A 21,940-nucleotide genomic window follows, 5' to 3' on the forward strand; every position below is an offset into this window, starting at 1 on the left:
GGCTGACGACATTGCATCCTAACCTTGGAGGATAGATTGCTAGGCAAATAGTTGCTCTCTGGAAGCAGTGTTTCAGTACTTCAGTGTTTTAGTGACTTCTTTTGATCCTGTCATAAGGAACAGTGATTACCAGCAGTTTTGCCTCATGTTATATGACAGGTTGGAGTGGATGGTCTTCATAGAGTTCATATTAATCAGCAATTTTGTTTCAGTTTAGTCGCAATGCCATTGAATAGCTGTTTTTTCCAGGGTGAATCTAATGCCTGTTTGGGCATTACTGCTTGTTGCAGAGGGGTATTTCAGACCTAATTGGTAATTGTTTCAGGCACCTTTGTAGAAAAATCAATGTGGATTACACTTATTAGATGTCATCCTTAAAAGAGAAGAGTGGGTTACATGGGATAGAAAAAAGCATTTATGTATAGACTTAAAGAGAATATAATTGTAAAAGCTCACCATTTCAATTGAAAACACTTCTTTGTTGTGATTTGCCCTGCGAATTGTTAGATGCATCAAGATTACATGTTATGCCGCATCCACATTGCATTTGAAAATTCTATTCAATGTGCAAAAATTAGGATCTATGCCTGGCTTACATGTAGAAAGCTTCATTAGGCACAGTTAGAGAGTTGAACTGCTGCCAATTGCAGAGATTTAGAAAAGCTTGTTTTTAAATGTGCAGTTCTGAGATGCAAAGATATCTTTTTCATATTCACTGTCTGTCTCTATGCTGGCATTGTTGCACTTTGTCTGTCTTTCTGTCTCTCTTGGTGTTCATGTCCCTTTGTCTGCCTACAAACCATTCATCTTTCTGAGCTGCCATTTGTCTGTCTTTCCATATTCTTTCTCAGTCATTCTGCTTTTTTCATATAACAGGAAAAGTCTGTCACAAATCATCTGTTTCACTATTCTATCTACATCTTTCAGTCTTGCTATCTTTCTATAATTAATAGCCTTAACTTATTCATCTGTCTAATTACATCCTAGACAGGCAAACACACACACATACATGCCCTATGCACACACGCTATCCAAATCTCTTTGAAGTCCAAGACAACGGAATAAGAAGGGCTCTTTTTCGGCTTATAAACTATTCATAATGAGCATTCCCTTGTAAGCATACACTGGAGGCAAGGACTCGTTGATCGCATATCACCAGTATATTGATACCTCAGCTGCCAGCAGGGAAAAAAAAGGGGCTGGGCTGTTGGGAGACGTGAGGACAGCTGCCAGGATTTTCAGCAGCACAGAGCAGGAATTTTTTTTTCCTTCCCGGAGGATTCAAGGCAGGCTTTCTGTGTTTTTTTTATTCTTTTTTTTTGTCTATAAGCTGCCATTGAGGTGGAGCCACACAGCTGGGGGAAAGCATAAGGTAGAATCCTCAGCCTGGCTTGTGGGCTGAGTAAAGAAGGGTAAAGCAGGGAGGATTACCGTCCGCTCCTGTCAATGCTCAGGAGAGGCAGGTGTGTCGAAAAGGAAATAAAGCTGGTTTTGCATTTGGAAGCCCAAGAAGATTCGGTTGAAGAAGGAGAAGCAGCCCGAGGTGGAGAAAAACGGGACAGCTATAGACAGCTGCAGGGGGAGAAACTTTTTTTTGGGGGGGTGGGAAATGAGAGGAACATGCACTTAGCTTTTCCTTGAGGAAGATAGCCTCAACTTTCAACCTCCCTCTGCTTCTGCCTGCGATTTTGCCGCACTAGTAACTTTTCAAGAGCTCCTTCAGTCCACCTCTTCAGAGTCGGTTCCCTCGTGCGGCTGACACCTCGTCGCTTGCCACTGTTGCAATGTCTCCGGCTTTCTTTTGTCAATCGCAGCGGTTTGTCACAAGTCGGCGTGTAATCAGGCGGAAACCTCGATGATTGCAAGTGGAGTAAAGTGGACCCCCCCTGACCCTGCCAGCAGCTCCCCTGCTTCCCTTAACCCTAATCTAAAACGCACCCTCAATTTTTCTAGCTTTATAATTTGTTCAGCACGTGCAGAATAGTGGGGTAACCAGAAAAAATGGATGGAAAAGTTAAGGTTTATGAGTTTCATGGTCAGTCCGGTTATGAACACTAACTAGATGATGGATTGGAGAGATCTGTAAGTACAGCCTTGCTTTTTATATCTCTTTCCTTCTCTTTCATTCACTCCTTTAATTTACGATAGGTTCCTGTTATCGATTTGCAACAGTTTTCTCTGTGAGCTTTCGACAATTGTCATTTTTTATATTTCAAAAGGAGATTTTAAGGGCATGTACAGCCTCATCAGTAGCAGATTAACCTTTTTTTCCCCTTTGAGGCTTTGAATAGATTTGTGTTCAGCTTTCTCATTAATGTCTGTTATATATATATAGAATCTAGTTCGATATATAATCAATGTGTGCACATCTGTTTTATATAGAATTATATATATAATTGCATAGATATTTTTATATTTGTGTCTAATGCAAACATAAAAGTGTAGCCATTATGGTTTACTCATTTATTAGCAGTAATCAAAGCCAACTCTTTCACCTGCTGGATGTGAAAACAGTGACAAGCAATTCTTTTTCCGATTAATGCATTTATGCTTTTATATGCCTGGTAGCTGTTGCTGTCTCTCTGTGTGTTGCTGTGGTAAATTGCATTTTGAAATGCATTTAACACAAAAATGTGTCTAACAATTTTAGGGAATCACAATTTCATTATAGACTCAATAAGCTTGTTGTTATTTCACTTATCTAAATGAGTATGTTTGTGCCAGTTCTGTTCAACATATGACTGAATTTTGACTTCAGTTTACATGATGTGTGGCATTCTGTGTGCATGTATGTTCTTGAATTAACTAAGTGTGGTTCTGTTTTTCCTTTGGAAGCAAATGAGCTGATTGTAGAGAGGCTTTGTCTGCCTGACTGAGCAGTAGATATGCAGAAACTGTCCTAATGCACCCTGCTCCCTTTCACACAAGCTCCCCTGAGAGCATCATCCTGTACACTTTCTAGAAGCAATAATTATTTCATCAACCTTTCATGTATTCCTTGATTGTGCTCTGGGATGCAGCTCCAGGAGATAGAAGGCTGAAATTCTGGAAGGCATTTGGCATCTAAATTACTGGGGGTAGGTTACTAATGAGCCAGAGAGCAGGTTCTCAAGTAAAGTGTGTATGCACACACACAAACACATACAGACATGCCAGTTTTGGTAATTGGCATACAAGAAAATCCTGTTTAAATCAGCGGCAATAGAAATGGACAGGATGCAGAACAAAAGCACCCACCCCCTACAATCTTTCTGTCTCTTAAGGTCTTAAATTTGGCAGTTTTGCAAGTCTGTTCTAATCAGGATTTTATTTCAGTCACACAAGAGTGTCTGGCAATGGAATTAGCAGGAGCAATTCTTCAAATATTCGCAAAGCTTTAGTGTGTGAGGTTTGCTGTGTTTAACGAGATCCTCTGTATGTGTGTGAGATTAAAGGTCCAGAAAGATGTTTCATGATTCTATGCAGAATGGGTTGATATGCTGAGAAGTGAAGCCATTGAATGGGTTAAAATTTTATCATTTCAGCTTGTTTGTGAAGATGATTGCTGACACCAGTTGAAGTCAGACTGTGTAGTTGCAAGTGCATACAGTGCCCCTGCTGGTTAAACGTAAAAACCTGATCATTCTTATCAAATGAATACATTACAAATACAATGTTTGGCTACTCAAATGCCACTTAAATGTACTATGTAATTTAATTTACATTTGTATATAGATTATTGATTTTATTTCTGCCTCAGTTCTGATTCAATGTGTATTTAGTTGAAGTGGAACCACATCTAATTATTTATTGTTTGTGTATATATTTTTCTAATTGTGCATGTTAGTGAAAAAGAAATGAATGCAAAGTATTTTGGAATATTTAAAGCAGATTTATAGTTACTCACAGATTTAAACGGTTTTTAAAATATTTTGTGCATTAGTTCCTTAAAATGTGATAAAATTAATCATAATACATAAGAACATCAGAAAGGTTACAAATAAAAAGAGGCCACTTGGCCCATCTAGCGGTAGTAGCTAATTGACCTGGACATTTCATCCTACATTTGTTTTAGAAAACCTAGAGTATCGGCTTAAACATGGTTGGATAGTTTGTTCCAGACTCCCACATGCCTTTGTGTACAAAACTGTACAAAACTGTTGTTCTCAGTTTTAAATGCATTTCCCTGTAAATTCCTCTTGTCCTTTGGTTTGTGTTTCGCTGTTGATGTTTAAGAACTCCAATTGGTTGACTTTATCAGAGCCTTGAGCTGAATACTCATGTTCAAGTCTGAATACTAGAATCATGTTGCACATAGTCTTCTCTGATGAAGACAATAAAAAGATCAGTTTTCTTGTAAATATAGTATGTGCCTTTGAGGCTGTGAATGTGTTCGGTTGCTCTTTGTTGGACCAGAGCAGCAACATTTTTTAATATTGTCCACTTCTTTTTGAATTTGCTTGACACCTTTCACCATAATTGCTGATCCTCATATTTTGATTTTACTAACTATAGCCAAATCTGGATAGAGGTCATATGAATTATAAAGAGCAGTGGTCCTAACACAGATACCTGTGGTACTTTACATTTTGTTAACTTTGACAGCCTATGGACAGAAGTAAAATATCAACAGTGTATGGAGATTTGTTTATCTTTTTTTCGCTTCTATTTCTGCTTCTTCTATGTTAATATTATTTAATATAATAATAATAATTAATAATTGCTTACACTTATATAGCACTTTTCTGGACACTCCACTCAAAGCGCTTTACAGGTAATGGGGACTCCCCTCCACCACCACCAATGTGCAGCATCCACCTGGATGATGCGACGGCAGCCATAGTGCGCCAGAACGCTCATCACACATCAGCTATCAGTGGGGAGGAGAACAGAGTAATGAAGCCAATGCTGTTGTAATACTCAACCAAAACACTTATTTAACTATTAAAGTTTTCTTAGTGTTCTTTTCTATTCTTTTTTTAACCTTGCTTGAGCTTGAACTTTCTTTCTCCTATTTAGTTGGAAATTCTTTGTATGCAATCCACTGTGGTGTTACTTCTCTCCATTGTTCTAATTGTATATGAAACTGAACAGTGCATGCAAACCTGGCTTTGGGAAGTACTTTTGAAGACAAATGCAATATGCTGCAAGTTACGTGATTTGTTTGTAAAATTTGAAGTTCTGTAAAATGATGATGATGAAACTTTATCATGGTTGTTTTTTCAATGCAAAAAAAAACTTTAAATGTGTTCTGTAGGTGCTAGTGCATTTGCTAATTGACATGTATCTATGGATACATGTAGGGTTTCATTTGCCATGATTTTTTTCTCTGTAGACCCTTTTTAGAGCATTAGTATATCTGTGATTTTGCTTTATTTCTTAATCAGTCCCTCTATCATTCCTATAAGAATTCAAAACAATATGCTCATTATGGTAAGTGTTTAATATTCTGAGAATCATACAAGCTAAAGGGTAACTGCCTCCTGAAGAAAGGTTGCTCAACACTACAATAACCCTCTAAATTCAAGAAGCTGGCAGTGTTTGCTTGAGCATGACATCTTGATTCACTCAATTGATTGTGTGGCCATTATGACTTGACCACCATTTCCTTCAGCAGGATAGTGTTTTGTCTTAATTACATTGTCTGACCGCACTGTGATCTAGTGTATATCTTATGATGCACATTGTTATACACCCACATTGTGGTTTCCTAACTGAAATTTGCACAACTATTAAGGTGCTTTCTTTAAATAATTAAAAAAGAAGAACTACCACAGCCCACCTCCACACACATTCAGCCTCTGTAAGCCAAAGAGAGAGTACATCCTTCATCCGACTTTACAAGACCCATTATTCTTCCATATTTAATGTATGTAACAGAATTATTATATTATTTATTATTTAGCATAAATCCAGCTTCTATGCAGTTTTCTGGAAGCCCAAGTAGCTCATGATTTGTGGAATTATTCATGTATTTCTGTATTTTCAAAGACTTGAACAAGAAAGGCCAGAGATGCAGCCTGGAGTCTGATCTCCTGTTGTCTTTTGCTCAGCATTTTCATTAGTACTCTTCAGAGGTGTGCTAAACAGTATGGAGGCACTATGCCACAAAAGGCAAGATTAATGTTCAAAAGTCTTATATAATCTGCCCTTATTAGACCAAAAAAAACTAATTCGAAAAGTTATTTTGTCCATTACTCTTTTAAAGGTATGTTTTAGAGCTTCTTTTTCGTGGACTCTCATAACTGATAGAGTACAGAATACTTCACTGAATGGCTTCTCATGTGGAATTGGATTAAAACATGAAACTCTTGTCTGTCCTCCTAATTTGGATTGGATAAAATAATTTTATCTCCATACAACACAACGTACACAACCTCAAAAGCACTAAAGATAAACTGTCCAAATATTTTATGTTAAATTCAGACTTGTAAGAGATCTCCACATAAATTTTTAAAAAGCATGCATTTGTTTACATTCCTTGTCCTTATCTGGGCCTGTGCTGACTGAAGGAATGTCATTATGTCTCTGAGGATAATTCCAGAGATTAGAGCATATCTCTTTTCAAAACATGATCGCCCAGGTGTTTTCTTTGGCCTCTCTCATGATGTGGTGAAATTATTTCTTTTTTCAAAACGCCGTCTCTTTGATTTTCCATTAACCATTTTTGGGGCCACATCTGCTAAAACAGTTTAAGAAAAAGTTACTGCCTCATTGAAACTGCTCTGAGAAGGAATTAAGTGGGCCTCCGTCTGGCAATACATGCCTATCCATATCTGCAGATATGAGTCTCCTGGTGATGTCTTTGGATGAAATTTGATTAGAATGAACTGAGCTGCTTTGTTAAACAGGCTGTGATGACAATGAACAGCTGTTCTGCTGATGAAAACATTGACGTCGCTGTTTGTCGCTAGATTAGGGCAACATGTATCTAGTGCATGACAACTAAGCTTCATGATAGATATGTGATTTATGGTTTTTTAGTTTGGTTTGTCATTTCAGCAGAACTGACAGTTGGACTATTTTTCCATGCTGTTGCCATAGATACAATATCTGATTGTCAGGAATAAGAAAACAAGAACTCCCTTGTGCTTTTTCCATTTTAGACTAAGTAGTAATATAGTATAATTGGGTGTGCATACATTTTTAGGCTCTTAAAATGTCTAACAAGGTGTTAATTACTGAATGCATAAAACAAAGTAGAGTGCTATTTTTGCACATTTTTGTAAAAAGAAAATAAGGTATTCTTTTATGTAAGAGAGGTTCGTAGTATGCTTCTACTTGTTTGTGTTTATATGTTCTATTCTGCTAGTTTATTCTCAACTGGTAGTACACTGAAAGATAAATTTATCTTACCCTTAGTTTCTTGTGAAAACGTCTATTGCCGTCTACTGAAACAGTAGGGTAGTGATATCTATAAAAAAATAGGGATGCTTTGAGTCTTAAAGGATGCTTTATTTAATTAAGAAATTAATTAAATAATCCACTAAGCTGTCTCTTAAAGCCAGTTTGTCCATTGAATAAGACATTAAGAAGCCCCTCTGTGGTGATATCTCACATGTTTTTGTTTTTGTTCCATACAGGGCAGCACAGAAGCTGAATCTTTCATCTAAGCGCAAGAAGCACCACCCACCTTTGCCTCATTCACAGGAGCCCTCTATCTACCCAACCAGCTTCAGCGCAATCCTCCAGTTGTCCCCTCCCCCTGCACCGCCATGCCTTCTCAGAGCTGTGTCAAAGGTCAAGGACAACCCAGGAATTGGAAAGGTAAAGTTTTTTTGTATTGCCTCCATATGTGGACCTTGAAGTCACTCTCTCTGAGAGATTTCCATATTCATGCAGACAAACACAGAGGCTGGTATGTCCTGAATTTCCTCCATGTGATGGAAACAACTCGTATAGAATTGGAATCATAGTATACTTGTCCATTGTTCCCTGCAAAGTGTCCTTAAATCCTACTGTACATTAATTATTGTGGTTCTTCATGTAAACATAATTATCTTTGGTAGAGGTGTGCAGTGCTGGTGAAAGTCTGGTATGTTTCCAGGTATTTTATTCCAACTTAACTCTTAACCTAAATCAGCTCATTATTGGCTTAAAGAAACCAGTTTATTAACTCCTCCCAACTCTTTAGGATAGGTTTTAAAGAAACTAGAAAACTACTAGATAAACTGCACATACTTACCCTCCAGAACCAGGATTGCCCACCCCTGAACTAATGGGAAAAGTGCATTACAAGAAGAAAATAAGTGCATTATCAAAAGGTAATATCTATTTTTTCTTATGTTCATCTTGGATCTTCCTGTGTCATTTACAATGTAAAGAGTAGGGATTTCAAAGGACAACCATGGAAAAAGTGCAATTTTAACTTAAGCCATCTTTGTAAAACCACTGAACAATAACAGATATGTTGTCCCCTATTAGAAGGGTGAGAGCACATGTTGCCAAATAAATCCATATTTAGTAAAGGAACAAGTAATAGATTTATTCCATGCTGAAAAGTGAAGAGGGAAAACGCAACGTTTCGGCTGTGAAGCCTTCTACAGGTGTGAGACCTGAAGAAGGCTTCACAGCCGAAACATTGTTTTCCCTCTTCACTTTTCAGCATGGAATAAACCTATTACTTGTTCCTTTGCAGACTACGCATGCTGACACAGCTACCCACCTGAACTAAATCCATATTTATATGTATATCAAAAACTTCTTATATCATCCATATCAGCATCTTTTTATATTAATCAAAGCATGTTGCTTTAGATCTTAGTCATTCCTATAGGAATAATGTGTTGGGCCAACCCATGGAGAATTAAATGCCTTTATAATAGCTTTGGAGGAATCTGTTTTAAGTACCTGCACTAAGGCTTCAGTTAAATTAAAACTGTGATCCACTGAGCAGTCACAAAACCCAAAACTAATGTAGTGTTAATCTTCCATTGGCTAGACACAAGAACTGTTTGACAAGCATAAAAGCAAACAGTGACACTTTTTAAATTTATTTTTCTGTAAGTGTAGGGGACTTGGCGATAATGTGATCCTTAAAAGAATTATCAATGAACCCAGAGACTGGACAGTGAAAGATTCTGTGACACTAAGTCAACTTAGTGAATAACCTATACTTCACTGCATGGGCACAACTGATAACTAGACCTCTTACAGACTTATACTTCATTAAATTATCCATTTAAAGAAATACATGGAAAAGATAGTTCTTCAAAAAAAAAGTGTTCATTCAGAAATGAAAATTCAGAATTGGTGACTTGACTTAACTGTCCCTCTTGTCCCTGCTTAGTTCAATTACATTCCTCCTGGGATATTAAACCAATCCTTTCCTAATTTCCATATGGCAAATGAACAGTAGCAAATGAAACATTAAAATGACTTGAATCAGAAGTAGTTCACTGATTGTGGGATGTGCACATCTTTATTACAGTTAGAAAAAGGAGGGGTTTCCACACTATGAACAACATCAGGGAATGCTTACTTCTTAATGTGGAACAGGTTGGATAAAAGTATTCTAAATAAAGTTTTTTTTTACCAAAAGAACAATATCCAATTGGACCAACGAATAATGTTAAATAATTCCTGTCTGACAAGTTAATTTTTCAGCGTCAGTTGTTTTTTTTTTATTTTCAGTACGCTGGAATCGTGTTTTTTTGTATAACAAACTTGACATATTTCAAATGCTATTTTTGGGCACTACGATTTTAAAAGAAAAGCAATACGTCAGTATCTTAGGTATTGTCCTTCACAGGACAGCTTTTTGGGTGGTTAAGAGCATTACTATAGTGATGACCATGTTTTTCTTTTATTTTAGAGAACAGATAATACCATTTTAAATACAGATGACACAAACAATCCTTTTATAATACAAATTTACCAGTATACTTCACACATGAAAATTTAGTCTATTCATATCTGTTCACTTAATATTTTACTGTTATTTTACTTCTTTACTATATGCATTCAGTGATGACCATGTTTATCGTCATTTGCAGTCAGTTGTTTTTAAGATAAGAAGTTCTGAGTGTTAAGGAACAAGAAGTGTGAATTCTTTTAGATGGAAATGTTTTAACTTTATTATATGAATCTTGTCTGAAACGATATGGTTAAGACTTTAGCCATAGAATAGAAGTATTTAAAGGGTATCGTATTGCAACAGACCACCTAATCCATATATCAATTATAATGCAGTCTTAAATAATGAAATACATGTAAAGGAAGAATTAGTTTTTGTTATGGAAGATTTTAACTTTCCTGAAATAAGGGAAAATGCAATAGGAATGCCACCACCTGAGATTGAGATGATAGACATGTCTAACAATTGCTTTCTATTTGGTTTGTTAGAGCACCTGCTACAGGGAATGCTTGTATTGATCTAGTCTTTTCAATCAATCAAGACTTAGTGAGAAAAACAAAGGGGATAGCCATTATGGAACTGTGATAATATGGTATTCTTTGAACTTTAAAGGTGGAATCTAAAGAAAAGGTTTACAGTTTCAGGACCATAGACTGTAAAGGAATGAGAATGCTTAACAGAAGTAGAAAGTGACAGGATAAATATGGAACCTGTAGAAAACAGATTAGAAATTCTACTTAAAACGCAATTTAATTTGATTGATCCCACAAGTAAACCAAAGCCTGGAAAACAGTGGCCCAAATTGTTAAAAATATAAAGAGAAAGGAAAAACACTTTATAGACTATTAAAAACACAATATCTAAACAATTCAAAAATGCTATACTGAACTACTAGGACAAATATAAAGGGCATCAGAAAAACAAGGTGAAAGGAACATTTTAATGGATGATGAAATAATTAAATGTGCTATACCTAGGGCAGGGTGCTGTAACATGATTTTTTATAGTCAAGTCTCAAAAAAAGACATGCATGAAGACAAGCAATCAAAAGACAAGGAAATACAGTGCTCTTTGCTCTACAGTGCAGTGAAACAAAGACTTGGACTTAAAAATGAACAGCAAAACACAAGCCAGAGAATACAAGTGGATGATACAGCGAAGTACATTTTAAAATGAGAACAGGAACCACCTTTACACAAAAGGTTGTGGAAGTCTGGAAAAACCCACCTAGCCATGTTGTTGAAGGTGATAATCTAGCTCTTTCAAGAAACAGACGGTTGAGCTTCTCAGACAAATTGTCCAACAACAAAAACAAACGAGTTAGATGTGCCAAATGATCTCCACTTCTTTTTAAATATTCTTTTGCTCTTACAGTGGTTATGTTATGCTTTTCATATCTCATCCCTGTTTACCAGAATACATTGCATTTGAGTAAACTTTGTACAAGTTAAAACTTTGTTAAAATATGCCCCATCTGTCAAAATGTGAAAACACTTGGACCTTGGAAAGTCACCACCTTTTTTCTTGGTGTAACTTGAGCACTCACAGTTCTATAAAAGTTCACATTTGCTAGAGTTTTACAGCATGGCGCAGACAGAAAAGTGCCACATAAGGTATTTTAATACCCTCAGATTCCAACCTCCCCCCTTGGAAATGTAGGAGGGCACAGCAGGGAAATGAGGCAGCTTGACTATACCCAGCACCACCATTTTTCTGGTGTCAAGAAAGTCTGCATTACAGGAAGAGAAACGATGCTGTCTTCTGTGTGGATTCTCCTCTGCTTCTCCCGGGCTGACAAAAATGTACTTCCTCACAAATGGATTATTCAGTGTGTGATATCATGTTTTTATATGGTTGCTCATTTATTACAGTTTCCATGTCCCCAAGGCAGGCAACTGTTGGACATGAATAGGACACAATATGTAAAACATTAAAAGCTGACTAAGTGTTGAGAATTGGAGGTCAAAATGCCTGCTGTCGTAGTTCCGTGAAATGCATTTTAGGAAAGACTGTTTACGTGAAACTTAACAATGGTACCAGTATAGAGAATTTCTGATTTTGTCCTTAGGAACATTTAAGTGCATGATCCTAGTTTCCAGATCTTATGTGTTTCTCCTGAAAGACAGTATACAATAAAGTTGATAAGTCTCTGCAAGGAAGATTGGCCTTGAGGCGGTCTTTTTCTTGCATGGCACATATTTAAGAAATTCTGTCTACTTAACATATTTGTTGATTAATAGTTGAAAGGCACATTAGCAGAAGTTGTAACATAAAATGGGCAAAACTCTAAAGCTTCATAGTGGTTATATGAGTTACATTATGTGATTACTCTGATGACATTTACAGTATTTGGAAAATATAGAATCCTGAAGTAACGACCTCCAAAACCCATATTGCCTTTTTAGAGTCTTAACTGTTTTACGGGTCTTTTAAACTTGGTGATTTCACTGAGTCTTGGTGTCAGTTGATTCTATACATGTGCACAAGGCTACAAAGTACACTATTTAGCAACTTCTGAACTACCTCTCAGATAAGATTCTTATGAGTAAGTTCACTGACAGTTAAAAAATCCTGTATTTCCCGAAAAACAGAATACTAAAGCTTTCTAATTCTGTGTATCACATTTTCTTTTTCCTGTTGTGCACAGTGGTGGCATTCCTGTTCTATGGCTTTGTGCCAGCTGGCCAACCAGCATCTTCTTATTTGCAATAGAATTCAGCGAGCAAAACGTGGTTTGTGTTACAAAATGATTGTTGATTCTCCCTGGGTGTATTTAGATTTTATGTCAGTAGCTCGGGGGAGCAATGGTTGAAAAGCTTTTTAATATTGTCACCAGAAAGAACTTTGATTGAGTTCACTTTCTGACGTTATGTGCCATTTAAGATAATTAATCATACACATCCCTGCCACTGTGTCCTAACAAACCTGCATCCTAATTTACTGGCTGCTTTTATGAGTTTTTTTTAAATAACAGGGCTACACACTTTCTGAGTCAAACGTGCATTTCCTAGAAAGCTTTCTCTGTCCTGTAAATGTGTCTTTGCTTAGATCTTGTCAAGCATAGAGAGACGTGATGTTAAAGCCAGCATGCAGAGGAACCAGTGATCTGAAATTGGCAATATTCAGCAATCGCACACAACAAAGTTGTGGAAATAGAATTGCTGTTGCTCCATTTGAAGCATCACAGTCCAGTGCTTACAGTAAAGGGCAGCTTTATTTTTTTATCTTAGCCAAACAACAGTACCATATGCACTAATACATAGGTTTTAGCTGTTGCAGTCAGCACTTCTTTACATCATTTTGCTGTAGAAATTTAGTGTTCAATTCAGAATTTGTAAGGCGCTTAGGGTTTGACAGAATAAAACACCTGTTGTAAGAAGTGAAACATTAAATGTGTTTCATGTGTGCCTGTAATTGTTTTAACAGCTATGTTTTATATTTTGAAATACTCAGCAGCTTGACTTCATACAAAGTGTGCTCATTAATTAGTCTCTTCCCTTGTTGGCTGCAGTTTCATTTGTAATAACTAGTGCCAGCCAGAATGACTATATTTCTTCATTTATGCTAGCATTATCTTTAGAACCATTCCCTGCCTGCATGTTTGTGAAAAATGAACTCGGCTTGTTTTTGTCTTGTCTTATTGCCCTACCATAGTAAAATGAACACACCCTGAAATAAAGGAAGGCAGCCAAGTTTTCATACAGTATTTCAGTGCCTTTGGTATTTGCACATATCATTGTTTCTTAACTGTTTGTGACATGCCCAGTACAATTTGTAAGGAAATGTTACTGAATCCAGAGGTTTACATGCTCCATTTTGTGCTTGAGATTTAATTTTGTTGGCTTTATTACTCCTTGTGTTAACAGAGCAGATCATTGTATTATACTATATGAAGACATAAATATACATCTTGTGACGGTCCAGAATTCCCATCTTTGTTTGGTATTTACTGTACAGGTCATCCTACTTTTAATTCTACAGATATTTTGCATTATGAGGTCAACAGACAACTTTAAATTGTCCCTCATGCGCAACTCTGATTTGCATGTACAGTATGTGTGATTGATTGTGTGAATGTATGCCCTGTAATGGATTGGTATACCATGCAGAGTGTAGTTCTCAGTCCCTGTACCTGCTTTAGGTTAGGCTTTAGTTTGCCTCTAAGGCAAGAGCTTCTTAGAAGGTTTTATGAATATGTAAGGAAAATGGAAGGATGGTAATAGCAAAAAAAAAGCTTGCTGTCAGGGGTAATGATTATGCAAACACAGTAAATTAAAAAAAAACTTCCTCTCATAGTCATGTAAACAAAGACTTGTACAATACTGCAGGACTTTACCATAAAGAATGGTGCATGCATCATTTCTTGTTTCCCTGTCTCAAGCATGGCAGTAACCCATTATGAGAAAGAAATAGAATTAAATGGGGATTTGTGTTGATTATCCTAATACTTGTTTTGTAACGGAAGCAACAGTACTGGATGGAGTACAGAAACAGGATCACTTACAAGCCGTGGGCTCAAAGTATATATGCTGGGTGGCTCCAATGGATTAAGAAGAGCCTGGTCGGTAGGTACATCAGTATATCAGTTGACTGATGCATTTAAATTTAGAAAGAAGGCATTTGCTACTACACCAGAGAGTTTGTTAGACCTATATATATAGGAACAGGTTTAAATGTCATAGCAAAAGTAATTTGTAAGCCATATGTATATGTCAGTCGTAATAATATCCCTTGGAATGAAGACAGAGTTTATGCTGAGCTGCTGGAATTCAGGGATTTCATTGTTCAAATGAAATTAAATCCACTCATTGTTTCAGTCTAATGTTAGATTTTTAACAATATACATACAAATCAAGAAAAGAATAAGCTTTTGTTTGGCTTAAATGGCATGGGGAAAAATCAGCTTGGCTTATGTATTTATTTTTCTGTCTATGCAAAGGATTGGGGGGGGACTTATCTGCTGCTTGATATCATGGTGAATGTGAGAGGCATAGTAATTTTGTTTTCAACATGAAGCTCTTTATTGTCCAAGATTGAATTTCTTATCACTTTATGGTTGTTAGTGCCAAGGCTGTTTGTAGTTTTAGGAAAAGGAAAAGGGGGAAAGCAAGTATCCGAGTGGCTTGGTGATAAAAAGAAAAAGCAAGCAACAAACAATTGGAGACAGTCTTCTTACACACAGGAACATTTAAATTAATCTCTTTGCTTCTAGAAGCTTTATGCTATGTTTCATTTCATCCTGCTGTACATTTGATTTTCAACTACAATTAAAAATATTCTCGTACTGCTTTAAATTATTTACCTTTATAAAATGGTGAAAATGTTTAAATCTGATATTTTTAAATTTAGTACATTTATGGATGAAACATCTTCATTTGCTGTTCTTTTGTTCTCAGGTGTTTATTTTCACAAGTAATTTCATGAACTGCGCTCTTATTTCAAATGATACCATGATAGTTAAGCAATGAGGTAAATAATGAGTCTTATTTTATGAGCCTTATTTGAAAAGTTGCTATGGAGATTTTATGGCTGACAGTGTTTTGACATTTTGTGCTGTTTGTCAAGTGTTTGGGCTACAATGTTATTGTAGCATTCCATTTCTTCTTGTGGAAATGCAATAACAAATTGTATTCTTAGAAGCAGTAAGATTAAATTCAAAATGTCCAGCTTCCCCCAAAAATGGACAAAATATAGACAGTTTGTGGCAGTTTTTCCCCCCACTCAAAAACAATAACAGTATTGCTCCTGGGCTTAAAAAATAGTGAAGAGAATTTCACTTAGGCTTTGGAGAAACTCTATACTGCATTTTTTTCTTATGAAATGAAGCCTGCAAGCTTTTGACACACCAAACCAAAGTGCGGGAAAGGATTGGCAAGTTGAATCCTTGTGGGGCCTGAAGCAGATCAAATGATGTGTGTAGCAAAGCCTTCTTGCTTCCTGTCTGAATTATAGATGACTGGTAAATTCAGTTTAACTGTTAAATCAGGTGTAAATGGACTGTAGCTGGTGAAGGCAGGGTAGGTCTGCTTAGCTGAATTTACAAGAGAAGAGGTCAGTGAAGTAGGGCTGAGTTCCTGCTATCATGTACTGTAATCACTGTCTCTTTAACCTGACATCTGTTAACAGCAGTGACTTAATGTCGCCCACACAGGCAGAGCAAGTCGGTGCTTGTAGAAGATACTTAATTTGATGAAAAGTTCAACTGTGTTAACCTCAATTAGTGTTTTCTAATTAATTCTAACTTGTTAAATGTGTGGTTAAGATGAGATTGGGAGGGCTGAGGATTTTATTACTATTTCTTTTTATCAGATATTACTTTTTATGACTTCCAGACAAGTAGCGATTTTGTAGGAGAGACAATGAGCATGAAACTAATGTGTGTAGATGGTGGGGCTTAATCAGACGGGCATGAGATGTGAAACTGACTTGCAAGTTTTCTAGAGAAAATTAATCTGATGTGCTTTGGAAACCTAGACATTTTTGAGCACCCTGCTGCTGTTATTCCTTTTAAACCACGGAAGTCTAGTTTAGCATTAATGTTCTCTAAATTAGATGGAATGAAACTTTTTGCTGTCTGAGCAGTTCCTTGGGATAATTCAAAGCTTATGTATGGCTGAGATGTATGGCTCAGTTTGCATTCACTGCCTGAAGCCTCTCGCCTTCGGTTTCACCATCTCTCTTGCACTGCCCTCCTGGAAACAGCTGTGCCGTTTAGCTTCAGCTTCAATACGTTTCTTGTTTAGTCCTTTCATATCTGGCTCAGCCTCTGTGAAAAATTGAGGTGTTTTGTTTGATGGGCATAATTTTGATGGACTTTGGAATCTAAAGTTCAACTTCAACTTAAAACTGAGTAACAAAATCCTTGATCTTTCCTTTCTCAATACGTCTATAGCAATGTATATAATTATGATACATCACTACACGATAACGCAAAACCCTGTTAACAGAAAACTGCAATAATGGCAGAATGACAAAATTATTAACAGTTGATTAGATGAAATGCCAAAAAGGAAGTCCCCACCAAGAAAGATTGTTTAATTAAAAATTTCATGGTTCTCAGTTCCCTATGTCTACAACACACCTAAAGAGCAATAGGCTTACAAAATTTGAGAAAGACAACAAATTGTGCTTGGGGCACTCTTGGCAGTTGCAAGAGTCTTTGAACGTATAATTGCTCAGCTGCTGTTTTAGTTTATTGTGTACTGTAAGAAAAAAATGATTTGAACTTGTTTTTATGTCTGTAATTTAGCTAAGAGGTCACGTGGAGGGCTGTCTAAGTGTGCTTTGCTGGCTGTATTTTAGCATAATTCAAAATTAACCACCTGCTGACTCAGATATATCCAGAAAGCCTTCTGATTTCTGTAAACCTCTTGCAGGATGTCATCAGTGCTGAATGTTATCATCCTGTATGTGCGTGTTGTAAATCACATTTAAGAATATTAAGAAGGAAGAGTATTTTCTGGAATTGTAATCCACCTCATATTTAGTGGACGAGTTACGCGCTGTTTTTATCAATTTATTAATTCTTATTCATTTCACATACTGCTGACATGCCAGACAGCTCAACACTTGTCAGTTTGGTGATTCAGGGTCTCTGTATGCTGTTGTGAGACAATGTTTCAGTTTTTTATGTTTTCACCATGGAAAGACTATCATAAGCACTTGTCACTGTGGTCATTTATGGAACTAATTCAGGATACAATATGAAGTGTAACTAAATAGCAGTTTGCAGAAGTACATGTGACTTTAAAAGTGTTTTTCTTACATATACTTGTTTGATACTGGAGTTTATTTAATGTAAACAGCTTTTTTTTAAAAATGCAAATAATCACAAAAGAACTACCTCACGACCCTTTCTTGTAAAGGGATAAGTGAAACAGCGGAATGTATTTTACTGTATGTGCAGTGTCTGCAGTTTTAAGTATTTTGTTTCAGACCACAAGACTGCTTTCTGGTGCAGTAGTCTTATTGGACCTTTTTAATGTGACTTTATCTCCTTATTCATTCTTTTAGGTAAAAGTGATGATGCGCATCTGCCCTTCCCAAGGTGGGAACGAAACCTCCGAATCCATGTCCTTCCTCAAAGTAGACCCTCGCAAGAAACAGTTGACCCTTTATGACCCCTCTGCCAATGGACACACAAACTCAGGTCACAGGCGAGCTGTTGTGGCAGCCCCAAAGATGTTCGCCTTTGATGCAGTTTTCACCCAGGATGCCTCACAAGTAAGCAAAAAAAAACATTTCTGAAATTGACTTATCAGTCCCAAGGACATCTCTGGTCCCTTCCTAGAAAAACAGTGGTGCTGGATGTAATATGGCAAACACAGTGCCAGACCGCAACATCCTCCTAATTTCAGGGCAGCAGCAGCTGGCTCTTTTCGAGTGCTGTAGTGATTTGAATTCTATCCAGGGTCTTACAGTATGTAACCTCAAAAACTAACTCACAGCTAGGGTTCAGTAGAGGGAAAACCAACCTGAAACGAAAGGCTGGTTTACCTAAGTGGGTTTATAGAGTAAGAATTTTGTTGCAGATGGCAACAGTTGAACCTGTGTGAGGTTGAAAAAAGGAAAATCCTGCCAGGAATTGTTGCAATAGAAATACCTTCAAATAGGCATGACCGTCTGTCTATAGGGAACAATAAGCTTCAGACTGACCGTATATTCTTAGAAGAAATATAGAACCGGGAGGTTTGCTAACTTTTTTTATCTGGGCTGCAGCAAAGGCTTGTTGTTGTAAGCTTCTCTGAGGATTCAGAGCTTGTCTTCAAGGCAGTGCTCATATCTGGTAGGAGATGTACAAGGAGGAGTTAATTTTGACAAACAGACAAGGGCACTGCTTGCATTGCAGGTGGGAGCTCCAGCAGGATCTGTCTGAAAGTTAAAACAGAATGCTGTACATATTCTAACATGTATTACTTGAATACTGTTTTGTGAAGAATTGACAGAAGTACCTGCCTATGAAATGTCATTGCTGTGAGCAAGAAATTTGATAGCATGCTGTCAAAAACTTAAACACATGCTCAACTTTTTTTTTTCTTGATGCCCTCTTGATGTTATTTTCTACTGTGGTGTTAATAGCTTCATTTTCATTTTTTTTTATTTTTCTAGGCAGAGGTGTGCTCAGGAACAGTAGCTGAAGTCATCCAGTCTGTCGTGAATGGTGCAGATGGTTGCATATTCTGCTTTGGTCATGTCAGACTTGGTAAGCTCTTAAATTTGTTACAGTTAATTACTGTGTCAGCCCCATAATTACATGCTGTCAATTCGTGGAACAATAAACTTGCTGTGTGTGTGAATGGATTAGAACTCCTGTCTTTAATTGACTTTGCAAACTTAACACATTGTATGTGCAAATGGAAGTTCCCAGCATTTATTCCACAAGATTGTAATTCATACATTCATTGATGGAACCATTATTTCAGCAACACAGGAAGATGCCTTTATTATAAACTTACTTAAAAGCCTACAAAAGATGTGTTGTTCACTCAGGTGAATTGTGGAGTTGCAGAGAGGTGGGGGGTGGGGATAAAACATACAATAGTTTTAAGAGAATGCCTTTCAGGAAGCTTTTCAATTAACCCCTATGGTGCAGTGTATTTGAAGTGCTTTCATTTTAAAGCTCTTGCTTGTTACGCGTTTCTGTGTTTTGCTAATGTGTTACTGTGTAACAACAATACAAGCCTTAGAAACATTGAAACATCCCCTGTCTCCAGACAGGTTTTGAAAATGCATATTTTTTCCATTAAACAGTGGATTAAATATTATCTCAGTGACAGAATCATTGGAGAATATAAAGGCATTCTAGTATCTTTGTGTGTCTGCACGCATGCCTGTGATCCGTTAATACAAAGAGCCTTGTTTTTAACTTCACTTTCATTGAATTTTATGCTGTATTGGCTAAAGTAGTTAGAAAATGGATGACTGGATTTTCATTAAAAAAAGTTATGAGAAGGTGTGTAATGTGATCAAGGCTCTTGTTCAAATTAGTGGCCTCATCTAGCGCATTAGTTAGATTTTAGGGGTGCACTGTCATATCTTCTCAAATACTTTTATCCTGATTTCTGAGGAAATGCATTGTTGAACGTAAAGTTTGCCCATTCAGTCTACATTGGCAATGTGAGCACCATGTCAACAGCACAGCAAATCACTAGGCTCTGTATGCTGTGCTGTTTTTATGCTTCAAGTCTATTTTTAAGGTTTTTGCACAAAGTGAGCAAATAAGGATTTTTCGAGGAAATGTAATAGAGGAGTCAGTGACCATCTTCAAAATTACTTTTAAATTGTGAACACTGCCACTGAACTGAGCCAGTTACAGAAGTGCTGTCACCCCCCCTTAGTAATCCAGAGAGTGTAAAACTCGGCCAGGGCAGAAAACCTGGTTTGGTGCAGTGTAGTTATCTGTTAGCTAGGGAGTGGCATTGTGCGTGTTTGGGGCCCACAGTCGACTGGGATTGAATTCCAGCATGGCTGGAAGGGAGCTACATTCCTTATACGTGTTAAATTTTTCATGTCATGAGATGGTGCAGGAGCGAATTCTGAGGTGTGGACACCCTCAAATTCCGAGGTACTCTAACTGATTTGTCTGTCACGTTGTCATGGCAAATTTGGCACATGACAGTGCTAGTGAGATTTAAAAAGTATTATGAATGATACATATCCATGACAAGCCCATGTGTTTTTCAGAAACTTCAGAAAGAAAAGCATGCTGCTGTACTTATTCATGGATGCCGTACACTTCTATGTGTCTTTATTTGTACACTGTTATTATAGAATATTTATAAGTAGCATATAGTAACGGTGTAGTCTAAAATGTGTATGATGTAAAAAAAAACGTCTTTTAATCAAAATCTGTCTAAAAGTAAGTGAAACGTATAGAATAGAATTTGGTGCTGCTATGCCTTACAAAGCTGCAGTTATGATGGATTCACCTCCCAATTCTCAGGTAAAACCTATACGATGATTGGGAAGGATAATACCACCCAGAACCTGGGCATTGTCCCCTGTGCCATTTCCTGGCTCTTCAAGCTAATCAACGAGCGCAAGGAGAAGACAGGTACACGCTTCTCCATCCGGGTGTCTGCAGTGGAGATCTGTGGGAAGGATGAGACACTTAAAGATTTGCTGTCAGATGTGGCTAGTGGAAGCCTCCAGGATGGCCAGTCTCCGGGTATCTACCTACGTGAGGACCCCATCTGTGGCACCCAGGTACTCCTTTTCATATTTTCCTTAGATGTAAGGGGTCAATACAGCACTATCTGCCAGTCTCTGTGTGGTTGCCGGTTTCTCTCTGTACGTTTATAGATGTATAAAGCCAATGATATAAATGCCAACCAGTTACATGGTTATCTGTAGCAGGTTCTGTGTGATGGTCAAGACCATGTAAACAATTTCTGATTTGTATTTGTGCTTGCTCTGCTTTGTAGTCTGCGTCTAGAATTAGTTTAGCAATGTCATGTCAAGATTCCTCATTTTGATATTTAGGAGCTCCATTAATCAACTAATGTCTTAGTCTGGCCATATTGAATATTCAATTTTTCTGCATAAAACAGTTTTTCTGCCATTCATTTTCTTTCTTTATGTAAGAAATCAATACGTGAACTAAAATCTGATTCTTTTCATTAACTAATGTATCAATAGCTACCTTTGTATTTATCTGTCTGTCAGCATTTGCCTGTGAATATCACCACAGTCTTGTCTCCAACTATCCCCATCTAACTTCAAATCCATACATCTATCATTATTTGTAGGCCTATTGCAGCAGTAATCTTCAGGGCAGCTTTGAAAAAAATTGACAGGTGTTTCCTTCAGATGTTGTTTATGTGGACTAAGACTTCAAAGCCCCAGCCATGCCTTCTGAAGCATCCTCTTGTTAGAGGCATAGAAACTGGGCTGCTCCATTAATATTTGCTCTGTATTCCTTCTGCGTTTTAGCATTCCGGGAAGTGTCATTGCCTGTGCTTTTCCATTACCTTTCTTAATCCCTCTCCCTCTGTGTGCATATTTGTTTCTCTGATTGCCCAGGAGACCTAATCTAATGGGCAAGAAATATGTGCCTGGGTCCAATTAGCAACCTGTTCTTCTCTTCCTTTCTCTCTCATGCTCACT

General features: G+C 37.2%; 1 protein-coding gene across 1 annotated transcript in view; it reads left to right on the top strand.

Annotated features, from left to right (window-relative positions):
• The first annotated feature begins 2,008 nt into the window (after positions 1 to 2,008).
• LOC148828350 (kinesin-like protein KIF26A) overlaps positions 2,009 to 21,940 on the top strand; it is a 37,122-nt gene continuing 17,190 nt past the window's right edge. The window contains exons 1-5 of the mRNA XM_088925526.1: positions 2,009 to 2,082; positions 7,563 to 7,746; positions 17,849 to 18,058; positions 18,944 to 19,037; positions 20,778 to 21,040. Of these exons, the coding sequence (XP_088781652.1) occupies positions 2,063 to 2,082; positions 7,563 to 7,746; positions 17,849 to 18,058; positions 18,944 to 19,037; positions 20,778 to 21,040 (771 nt within the window). The 5' untranslated portion in view covers positions 2,009 to 2,062. The remainder of the gene's footprint in view (positions 2,083 to 7,562; positions 7,747 to 17,848; positions 18,059 to 18,943; positions 19,038 to 20,777; positions 21,041 to 21,940) is intronic.

This window comes from Atractosteus spatula, chromosome 9 (assembly GCF_055471065.1).
Source record: "Atractosteus spatula isolate fAtrSpa1 chromosome 9, fAtrSpa1.hap1, whole genome shotgun sequence".
In the NCBI taxonomy this organism is placed as follows: Eukaryota; Metazoa; Chordata; class Actinopteri; order Semionotiformes; family Lepisosteidae; genus Atractosteus; species Atractosteus spatula.